Below are 12,114 nucleotides of genomic sequence, written 5' to 3'. Positions count from 1 at the left end.
ACTCGGTACAGTTACACACACAGCTCGGTACAGTTACACACACAGCTCGGTACAGTTACACGCGCAGCTCGGTACAGTTACACACACAGCTCGGTACAGTTACACACACAGCTCGGTACAGTTACACACGCAGCTCGGTACAGTTACTCACGCACACACGCAGCTCGGTACAGTTACTCACGCAGCTCGGTACAGTTACTCACGCACACACGCAGCTCGGTACAGTTACACACGCAGCTCGGTACAGTTACTCACGCACACACGCAGCTCGGTACAGTTACACACGCAGCTCGGTACAGTTACACACGCAGCTCGGTACAGTTACACACGCAGCTCGGTACAGTTACACACGCAGCTCGATACAGTTACACACGCAGCTCGGTACAGTTACACACGCAGCTCGGTACAGTTACACACGCAGCTCGGTACAGTTACACACGCAGCTCGGTACAGTTACACACACAGCTCGGTACAAATACACACAGCTCGGTACAGTTACACACGCAGCTCGGTACAGTTACACACGCAGCTCGGTACAGTTACTCACGCACACACGCAGCTCGGTACAGTTACTCACGCAGCTCGGTACAGTTACTCACGCACACACGCAGCTCGGTACAGTTACACACGCAGCTCGGTACAGTTACTCACGCACACACGCAGCTCGGTACAGTTACACACGCAGCTCGGTACAGTTACACACGCAGCTCGGTACAGTTACACACGCAGCTCGATACAGTTACACACGCAGCTCGGTACAGTTACACACGCAGCTCGGTACAGTTACACACGCAGCTCGGTACAGTTACACACACACACACAGCTCGGTACAGTTACACACACACACAGCTCGGTACAGTTTCACACACACACACAGCTCGGTACAGTTACACACACACACACAGCTCGGTACAGTACACACACACAGCTCGGTACAGTACACACACACAGCTCGGTACAGTACACACACACAGCTCGGTACAGTTACACACACAGCTCGGTACAGTTACACACAGCTCGGTACAGTTACACACGCAGCCCGGTACAGTTACACACACACACACACACACACACACACACACACAGCTCGGTACAGTTACACACACAGCTCGGTACAGTACACACACACAGCTCGGTACAGTTACACACACACACACACAGCTCGGTACAGTTACACACGCAGCTCGGTACAGTTACACACGCAGCTCGGTACAGTTACACACGCAGCTCGGTACAGTTACACACGCAGCTCGGTACAGTTACACACGCAGCTCGGTACAGTTACACACGCAGCTCGGTACAGTTACACACGCAGCTCGGTACAGTTACACACGCAGCTCGGTACAGTTACACACGCAGCTCGGTACAGTTACACACGCAGCTCGGTACAGTTACACACGCAGCTCGGTACAGTTACACACGCAGCTCGGTACAGTTACACACGCAGCTCGGTACAGTTACACACGCAGCTCGGTACAGTTACACACGCAGCTCGGTACAGTTACACACGCAGCTCGGTACAGTTACACACGCAGCTCGGTACAGTTACACACGCAGCTCGGTACAGTTACACACGCAGCTCGGTACAGTTACACACGCAGCTCGGTACAGTTACACACGCAGCTCGGTACAGTTACACACGCAGCTCGGTACAGTTACACACGCAGCTCGGTACAGTTACACACGCAGCTCGGTACAGTTACACACGCAGCTCGGTACAGTTACACACGCAGCTCGGTACAGTTACACACGCAGCTCGGTACAGTTACACACGCAGCTCGGTACAGTTACACACACACACACACAGCTCGGTACAGTTACACACACACACACACAGCTCGGTACAGTTACACACACACACACACAGCTCGGTACAGTACACACACACAGCTCGGTACAGTTACACACACAGCTCGGTACAGTTACACACACAGCTCGGTACAGTTACACACACACACACGCAGCTCGGTACAGTTACACACACACACACGCAGCTCGGTACAGTTACACACGCAGCTCGGTACAGTTACACACGCAGCTCGGTACAGTTACACACGCAGCTCGGTACAGTTACACACGCAGCTCGGTACAGTTACACACGCAGCTCGGTACAGTTACACACGCAGCTCGGTACAGTACACACACGCAGCTCGGTACAGTTACACACGCAGCTCGGTACAGTTACACACGCAGCTCGGTACAGTTACACACGCAGCTCGGTACAGTTACACACGCAGCTCGGTACAGTTACACACGCAGCTCGGTACAGTTACACACGCAGCTCGGTACAGTTACACACACACACACACAGCTCGGTACAGTTACACACACACACACACACACACAGCTCGATACAGTTACACACACAGCTCGGTACAGTACACACACACAGCTCGGTACAGTTACACACACAGCTCGGTACAGTTACACACACACACACACACAGCTCGGTACAGTTACACACGCAGCTCGGTACAGTTACACACGCAGCTCGGTACAGTTACACACGCAGCTCGGTACAGTTACACACGCAGCTCGGTACAGTTACACACGCAGCTCGGTACAGTTACACACGCAGCTCGGTACAGTTACACACGCAGCTCGGTACAGTTACACACGCAGCTCGGTACAGTTACACACGCAGCTCGGTACAGTTACACACGCAGCTCGGTACAGTTACACACACACACACAGCTCGGTACAGTTACACACACACACACAGCTCGGTACAGTTACACACACACACACAGCTCGGTACAGTTACACACACAGCTCGGTACAGTACACACACACAGCTCGGTACAGTTACACACACAGCTCGGTACAGTTACACACGCAGCTCGGTACAGTTACACACACACACACACACACACACAGCTCGGTACAGTTACACACACAGCTCGGTACAGTACACACACACAGCTCGGTACAGTTACACACACACACACACAGCTCGGTACAGTTACACACGCAGCTCGGTACAGTTACACACTCAGCTCGGTACAGTTACACACGCAGCTCGGTACAGTTACACACGCAGCTCGGTACAGTTACACACGCAGCTCGGTACAGTTACACACGCAGCTCGGTACAGTTACACACGCAGCTCGGTACAGTTACACACGCAGCTCGGTACAGTTACACACGCAGCTCGGTACAGTTACACACGCAGCTCGGTACAGTACACACACACAGCTCGGTACAGTACACACACACAGCTCGGTACAGTTACACACACAGCTCGGTACAGTTACACACACAGCTCGGTACAGTACACACACACACAGCTTGGTACAGTTACACATACACACACACACCTCGGTACAGTTACACACACACACTTCGGTACAGTTACACACACACACACCTCGGTACAGTTACACACACACACACCTCGGTACAGTTACACACACACACACCTCGGTACAGTTACACACACACACCTCGGTACAGTTACACACACACACCTCGGTACAGTTACACACACACACCTCGGTACAGTTACACACACACACCTCGGTACAGTTACACACACACCTCGGTACAGTTACACACACACACACACACACCTCGGTACAGTTACACACACACCTCGGTACAGTTACACACACACCTCGGTACAGTTACACACACACAACTCGGTACAGTTACACACACACAACTCGGTACAGTTACACATTTACACACAGCTCAGTACAGTTACACACACAGCTCAGAACATTTACACATACACACACAACTCGGTACAGTTACACACACACACACAACTCGGTACAGTTACACATTTACACACAGCTCAGTACAGTTACACACACAGCTCGGAACAGTTACACACACACACACACAGCTCGGTACAGTTACACACACACCTCGGTACAGTTACACACACACCTCGGTACAGTTACACACACACACCTCGGTACAGTTACACACACACACCTCGGTACAGTTACACACACACCTCGGTACAGTTACACACACACCTCGGTACAGTTACACACACACAGCTCGGTACATTTGCGCGCGCACACACACACCTTGGTACAGTTACACACACACACAGCTTGGTACAGTTACACACACAGCTCGGTATAGTTACACACACACGCACGCACACACAGTTCGTCACAGTTGCACACTGCTTGTAAAGAATAAAATAAGTATAGATAATGGTCGGATCTTCAGCATGGAAGCATAAAGAGAGCCGTAGCACCTGTTTTATGCAGCGTTTATATAGGGGATGTGAGCGGATACATCCATAGGAAATCCTACGATGTAACTACAGTATGTAACTATGTAACTATGTAATCCTGCTATTTCAGCTCCGGTGCCATTTCATGTTCTTTATTTGTTGCTGTCAGTAGAGAACCCCTAAATAACCACGCGAGGCGATTGTGAGAGGAAGGGGGACCCCTTGCACCCCATATAACGTTGCGTTGCATCTTGTCTGTGACGGGAGGATTTTCCTCTTGGGAGAGATCCTGAGTAAATTTTATGAGATAATACAGACTTCTGCAGGAGAATGTATATAGCCCGGTCGGTGTGTGGGACGGGACCAGGACACAGGCTGGGGAAGGATTATTTCTTACAAGAGGACTGTGTTATAATTAGGTGTGTGTGTGTGTGTGTGTGTGTGTGTGTGTGTGTGTGTGTGTGTGTGTATTTTAGTCTGTGATCCTGAGAGCTTATATTTGGCGATAGTTTTGTTTATAAAAATTCTTTCCTTTCACAATGTTCTGTTTCATATTTCTGATTAGTTTCCCCTGCCACTCTAATTCTGCACCCACGTTTTTTTGCTGCGACCTAGCATTAAGCGCCCGCCATCATGGCATCATTCAGTCACCTGTCGTGTTGGTGCGGACCTGTGGGTCGGGCTGCACACCAGTACACCTTTATCCCTGGTTATCACCTGCTGCCTTCCTACATCCTACAATGAGTGCAGGACCACCAGCCACCTCCCCCGCATGCATCGGGGAGATAAGTCAGGCGATGGCATTGTAACTTCCGGGTCTCACTTGGCAGACCTAGACGCTGGAAGATGAGTGTGTACGTCGGATGCCGGCTCCTGGCCAGGTGCCGTGTTATTGGCCTGTGTTTTAGAGAAATCATGTACTTTTTGCTTGGAAGTATTCCTAATTATTTAGTCCTATCTGCTTATAAAACCGTACAGTGTGACAAATCTGTGTCTCCCTTATTCTGTCCCCTCCCCCCCCTCCCCACACACACATTCACTGTGTTGACATAGGTTCCCTGTTCTGGAAGACACAAAATGCAGTGACACGTACTGCACCTAAACTCTGGGCTGCCTCTCTGTGAGTGAGACTTACTACATGCGTGTCCGGCCTGTACTGTGAGGCTCTGTGAGTGAGACTTACTACATGCGTGTCCGGCCTGTACTGTGAGGCTCTGTGAGTGAGACTTACTACATGCGTGTCCGGCCTGTACTGTGAGGCTCTGTGAGTGAGACTTACTACATGCGTGTCCGGCCTGTACTGTGAGGCTCTGTGAGTGAGACTTACTACATGCGTGTCCGGCCTGTACTGTGAGGCTCTGTGAGTGAGACTTACTACATGCGTGTCCGGCCTGTACTGTGAGGCTCTGTGAGTGAGACTTGGTACATGCGTGTCCGGCCTGTACTGTGAGGCTCTGTGAGTGAGACTTGGTACATGCGTGTCCGGCCTGTACTGTGAGGCTCTGTGAGTGAGACTTGGTACATGTGTGTCCGGCCTGTACTGTGAGGCTCTGTGAGTGAGACTTACTACATGCGTGTCCGGCCTGTACTGTGAGGCTCTGTGAGTGAGACTTGGTACATGCGTGTCCGGCCTGTACTGTGAGGCTCTGTGAGTGAGACTTGGTACATGCGTGTCCGGCCTGTACTGTGAGGCTCTGTGAGTGAGACTTGGTACATGTGTGTCCGGCCTGTACTGTGAGGCTCTGTGAGTGAGACTTGGTACATGCGTGTCCGGCCTGTACTGTGAGGCTCTGTGAGTGAGACTTAGTACTGTACATGCGTGTCCGGCCTCGACTGTGAGGCGGCGACTCTGTGAATGAGGGGGTAACAGTGAGGGAGGAGTTTGGGTGTAAGGGGTGGCAGTGAGGAGGAGTTTGGGTGTAGGGGTGACAGTGATGGAGGAGTTTGGGTGTAAAGGTGGCAGTGAGGAGGAGTTTGGGTGTAGTGGCGACAGTGAGGGAGGAGTTTGGGTGTAGGGGTGACAGTGAGGGAGAGTGTGGGTGTAAGAGTGACAGTCAGGGATAGTGTGGTGTAAGGGTGACAGTGAGGGTTAATGTGGCTGTAAGGGTGGCAGTGAGGGAGGAGTTTGGATGTAAGGGTGGCAGTGAGGGAGGAGTTTGGGTGTAGGGGTGACAGTGAGGGAGGAGTTTGGGTGTAGGGGTGACAGTGAGGGAGGAGTTTGGGTGTAGGGGTGACAGTGAGGGAGGAGTTTGGGTGTAGGTGTGACAGTGAGGGAGTAGTTTGGGTGTAGGGGTGACAGTGAGGGAGGAGTTTGGATGTAGGGGTGACAGTGAGGGAGGAGTTTGGATGTAGGGGTGACAGTGAGGGAGGAGTTTGGGTGTAGTGGTGACAGTGAGGGAGGAGTTTGGTTGTAGGGGTGACAGTGAGGGAACAGTTTGGGTGTAGGGGTGACAGTGAGGGAGGAGTTTGGGTGTAGGGGTGACAGTGAGGGAAGAGTTTGGGTGTAGGGATGACAGCGAGGGAGGAGTTTGGGTATAGGGGTGACAGTGAGGGAGGAATTTGGGTGTAGGGGTGACAGTGAGGGGGAGTTTGGGTGTAGGGATGACGGTGAGGGATAATGTGGGTGTAGCGGTTACAGTGAGGGAGGAGTTTGGGTGTAGGGGTGACAGTGAAGGAGGAGTTTGGGTGTAAGGGTGGCAGTGAGGGATAATGTGGGTGTAGGGGTGACAGTGAGGGAGGAGTTTGGGTGTAGGGGTGATAGTGAGGGAGGAGTTTGGGTGTAGGGATGATAGTGAGGGAGGAGTTTGGGTGTAGGGGTGACAGTGAGGGAGAGTTTGGGTGTAGGGATGACGGTGAGGGATAACGTGGGTGTAGCGGTTACAGTGAGGGAGGAGTTTGGGTGTAGGGGTGACAGTGAGGGAGGAGTTTGGGTGTAGGAGTGATAGTGAGGGAGGAGTTTGGGTGTAGGGGGGACGGTCAGGGAGGAGTTTGGGTGTAGGGATGATAGTGAGGGAGGAGTTTGGGTGTAGGGATGATAGTGAGGGAGGAGTTTGGGTGTAGGAGTGATAGTGAGGGAGGAGTTTGGGTGTAGGGGTGACGGTGAGGGAGAGTGTGGGTGTAGGGATGACAGTGAAGGAGGAGTTTGGGTGTAAGAGTGGCAGTGAGGGAGGAGTTTGGGTGTAGTGGTGACAGTGAAGGAGGAGTTTGGGTGTAAGGGTGGCAGTGAGGGAGGAGTTTGGGTGTAGGGGTGACAGTGAGGGACGAGTAGGGGTGACAGTGAGGGAGGAGTTTGGGTGTAGGGGTGACAGTGAGGGAGGAGTTTGGGTGTAGGGGTGACAGTGAGGGAAGAGTTTGGGTGTAGGAGTGACAGTGAGGGGGGAGTTTGGGTGTAGGGGTGACAGTGAGGGAGGAGTTTGGGTGTAGGGATGACAGTGAGGGAGGAGTTTGGGTGTAGGGATGATAGTGAGGGAGGAGTTTGGGTGTAGGAGTGATAGTGAGGGAGGAGTTTGGGTGTAGGGGTGACAGTGAGGGAGAGTTTGGGTGTAGGAGTGATAGTGAGGGAGGAGTTTGGGTGTAGGAGTGATAGTGAGGGAGGAGTTTGGGTGTAGGGGTGACGGTGAGGGAGAGTGTGGGTGTAGGGATGACAGTGAAGGAGGAGTTTGGGTGTAAGAGTGGCAGTGAGGGAGGAGTTTGGGTGTAGTGGTGACAGTGAAGGAGGAGTTTGGGTGTAAGGGTGGCAGTGAGGGAGGAGTTTGGGTGTAGGGGTGACAGTGAGGGACGAGTAGGGGTGACAGTGAGGGAGGAGTTTGGGTGTAGGGGTGACAGTGAGGGAGGAGTTTGGGTGTAGGGGTGACAGTGAGGGAAGAGTTTGGGTGTAGGAGTGACAGTGAGGGGGGAGTTTGGGTGTAGGGGTGACAGTGAGGGAGGAGTTTGGGTGTAGGGATGACAGTGAGGGAGGAGTTTGGGTGTAGGGGTGACAGTGAGGGAGGAATTTGGGTGTAGGGGTGGCAGTGAGGGAGAGTTTGGATGTAAGGTGAGGGAGAGTGGGGGTGTAGGGTTGGCAGTGAGGGAGGAGTTTGGGTGTAGTGGTGACAGTGAGGGAGGAGTTTGGGTGTAGGGGTGACACTGAAGGAGGAGTTTGGGTGTAAGGGTGGCAGTGAGGGAGGAGTTTGGGTGTAAGGGTGGCAGTGAGGGATAATGTGGGTGTAGGGGTGACAGTGAGGGAGGAGTTTGGGTATAGGGGTGACAGTGAGGGAGAAGTTTGGGTGTAGGGGTGACAGTGAGGGGGAGTTTGGGTGTAGGGATGACGGTGAGGGATAATGTGGGTGTAGCGGTTACAGTGAGGGAGAAGTTTGGGTGTAGTGGTGACAGTGAGGGAGGAGTTTGGATGTAAGGGTGATAGTGAGGGAGGAGTTTGGGTGTAGGGGTGACAGTGAGGGGGAGTTTGGGTGTAGGGGGGACGGTGAGGGAGGAGTTTGGGTGTAGGGATGATAGTGAGGGAGGAGTTTGGGTGTAGGGGTGACAGTGAGGGAGAGTTTGGATGTAAGGTGAGGGAGAGTGTGGGTGTAGTGGTGACAGTGAAGGAGGAGTTTGGGTGTAAGGGTGGCAGTGAGGGAGGAGTTTGGGTGTAGTGGTGACAGTGAAGGAGGAGTTTGGGTGTAAGGGTGGCAGTGAGGGAGGAGTTTGGGTGTAGGGTTGGCAGTGAGGGAGGAGTTTGGGTGTAAGGGTGGCAGTGAGGGAGGAGTTTGGGTGTAAGGATGGCAGTGAGAGATAATGTGGGTGTAGGGTTGACAGTGAGGGAGGAGTTTGGGTGTAAGGGTGGCAGTGAGGGAGGAGTTTGGGTGTAGGGGTGACAGTGAGGGAGGAGTTTGGGTGTAGGGGTGACAGTGAGGGAGGAGTTTGGGTGTAGGGTTGACAGTGAGGGAGGAGTTTGGGTGTAGGGGTGACAGTGAGTGAGGAGGAGTTTGGGTGTAGGGGTGACAGTGAGGGAGGAGTTTGGGTGTAGGGGTGACAGTGAGGGAGGAGTTTGGGTGTAGGGGTGACAGTGAGGGAGGAGTTTGGGTGTAAGGGGTGACAGTGAGGGAGGAGTTTGGGTGTAGGGGTGACAGTGAGGGAGGAGTTTGGGTGTAGGGGTGACAGTGAGGGAGGAGTTTGGGTGTAGGGGTGACAGTGAGGGAGGAGTTTGGGTGTAGGGGTGACAGTGAGGGAGGAGTTTGGGTGTAGGGGTGACAGTGAGGGAGGAGTTTGGGTGTAGGGGTGACAGTGAGGGAGGAGTTTGGGTGTAGGGGTGACAGTGAGGGAGGAGTTTGGGTGTAGGGGTGACAGTGAGGGAGGAGTTTGGGTGTACGGGTGACAGTGAGGGAGGAGTTTGGGTGTAGGGGTGACAGTGAGGGAGGAGTTTGGGTGTAGGGGTGACAGTGAGGAAGGAGTTTGGGTGTAGGGGTGACAGTGAGGGAGGAGTTTGGGTGTAGGGGTGACAGTGAGGGAGGAGTTTGGGTGTAGGGGTGACAGTGAGGGAGGAGTTTGGGTGTAGGGGTGACAGTGAGGGAGGAGTTTGGGTGTAGGGGTGACAGTGAGGGAGGAGTTTGGGTGTAGGGGGGACAGTGAGGGGGGAGTTTGGGTGTAGGGGTGACAGTAGTTGTACTGAACACACTGTGAAGCCACGTCCCAGTGCTGGGATCAACTCCAGCTAAATGAAAGGGACTATAGTCTTCTTTAGCGCAGGGAGGTGTGAGGATGATATGCAGGGGCCATGGCCTTAGAAGATGAGGTTTGAGTGAACATGTCCCAAAGTTCAGCAGGTTTTTGGCAGAGCTGTTTTGAAGAATTAATGAACCTTGGATGTTGGTAAATAATTAAACAACATTTGTTCTTGGAAGAAGCAAAAGTGCAGACGGAGGGCCTGCGCTAGCTACCCTGCGCTACACACACACACACACACACACACACACACACACACACACACACACACACACACACACACACACACACACACACACACACACACACACACACACACACACACACACACACACACACACACACACACACACACACCCTCCCCCCCACGAGGAGATGCTGCTGGTGTGAGGGATTACACAATTCCTCAAGATAGCATTGGGGGAACACAAAAAGCGCAAGAACTCCTCTTAGGTGTATTAGATGTTCAGGCAGGAATCAAAGGGACGGTGGATGTTGGAATTCTCAGAATATAAAAGAGAAAAGAGAAATATAGCGTAACGCAGTTTAGTAAAACAATTCTAGAGCCCGGCGCTCAGATGCACTCACATGCTCACGAATAAAAACAAGCAGATTGACCACTCTGGGTCCTGTAGTTAAAGGTGCCGATGTGCTGTATGGTAGATAGGGTGGCGTGTCTTCCCCCAGGCTCTCACTGCCGCATTCGGAGATGGCGTCTGACGTCACAGGTATCCTCCGCCTGCCAGTGTCTGCTGTTGCGAGTGGGGGAGTTGCTGTTGCGAGTGGGGGAGTCTCCTCCCCCCTAGAAGAAGCGTACTGGGTACGCGAAACGGCCGTCAGCATAGGGTTTCTGTTGTACCCCGTGGATACTGCCTGCCTGGAGATCCTGTGAAGCTCGTGCCGAGTCCTTCCTTGTAAAAAGGTGTTGCGTCCCTCGCCTGGTCTGGTCACATACTTCCCGCCACTGCCGCCATTATCGAGTCTCTACCACTCGCAACAGCAGACACTGGCAGGCGGAGGATACCTGTGACGTCAGACGCCATCTCCAAATGCGGCAGTGAGAGCCTGGGGGAAGACACGCCACCCTATCTACCATACAGCACATCGGCACCTTTAACTACAGGACCCAGAGTGGTCAATCTGCTTGTTTTTATTCGTGAGCATGTGAGTGCATCTGAGCGCCGGGCTCTAGAATTGTTTTACTAAACTGCGTTACGCTATATTTCTCTTTTCTCTTTTATATTCTGAGAATTCTAACATCCACCATCCCTTTGATTCCTGCCTGAACATCTAATGCTACCCTGTGCTTGGCAAACTATGCAAATACAGATTTCTGGGTCTCTGATTGTATTCACATATTAGTAATGTCACCCATAATGCATTCAATAATTCTCTCAAAATCCTTTTGTGTGTGTAACCTCATTAACAGGTAACCACTATTCCCACCGTCATGTATTTCCTGTATGTATATATATGTTCCTCCCCTTCTATATGTCTCTCCCCCTCTCCCCTCCCCTTCTCTCCCTCCTCACCCCTCCCCTTTTATCCCTCCTCTTTTCTCCCCTTCTCTCCCTCCTCTTCTCTCCCTTCTCTTCTCTCCCCTTCTTCTCCCCCTCCCCTTCCTATTCCCCTTCTCACCCTCCCCTTCTCCCCCTCCCCTTCTCCCCCTCCCCTTCTCCCCCTCCCCGTCTCCCCCTCCCCTTCTCTCCCTTCCCTTCTCCCCCTCCCCTTCTCCCCCTCCCCTTCTCCCCCTCCCCTTCTCCCCCTCCCCTTCCCTCTCTCCCCGTCTCCCCCTCCATCCCTCTATCAATTAAGGCATTTGTGTTTCTATTTATTTGCATATAGCAACATGCTCATGTACATTGCTTTAACTATTTAAAAATAAAGGTAATTAGTTAATGCACTTTAACATGTGATAAATGCAATCAATTCAAGTATTTCACATGCTATAAATATTTCAAATTAAACGGCAACCTTTTTCTACCCCCAGGCAAAACCCAGAGACAACATTTGAAGTTTACGCCGAAGTGAAGCGCCCAGGAACGAATGCACCTGTGGAAGGTATATATATATATATGTGTGTATATGTCTGTAACTTCGCCTTGGCAGATTTGTGTAGACACACGATGATGAGTTGTTGATGATAACCTTCATGTTTGATTAAATAATGTGTTGTCATTTACAATAGAAGAAGCTCTCTGTATGCTGCACTCTTTATTATA

At 52.2% G+C, this 12,114-nt stretch overlaps 1 protein-coding gene across 9 annotated transcripts in view; it reads left to right on the top strand.

Annotated features, from left to right (window-relative positions):
- Positions 1-11,878: 11,878 nt before the first annotated feature.
- The window catches only part of DENND1A (DENN domain containing 1A), a 514,179-nt gene continuing 513,943 nt past the window's right edge, over positions 11,879-12,114 (top strand). For 8 of the 9 annotated variants that reach the window (XM_075579373.1, XM_075579371.1, XM_075579367.1 and 5 more), the window contains exon 1: positions 11,880-11,953. In XM_075579373.1, coding sequence (XP_075435488.1) covers positions 11,939-11,953 — 15 coding nt within the window. In that variant the 5' untranslated portion in view covers positions 11,880-11,938. Of the gene's footprint in view, positions 11,954-12,114 lie in introns of all 9 variants that reach the window. The other variant, XM_075579369.1, reaches the window with a different exon arrangement.

This window comes from Ascaphus truei, chromosome 21 (genome assembly GCF_040206685.1).
Source record: "Ascaphus truei isolate aAscTru1 chromosome 21, aAscTru1.hap1, whole genome shotgun sequence".
In the NCBI taxonomy this organism is placed as follows: Eukaryota; Metazoa; Chordata; class Amphibia; order Anura; family Ascaphidae; genus Ascaphus; species Ascaphus truei.
The sequence above is the reverse complement of the archived record's forward strand: the minus strand, read 5'-3'. Positions and strand labels throughout refer to the sequence as shown.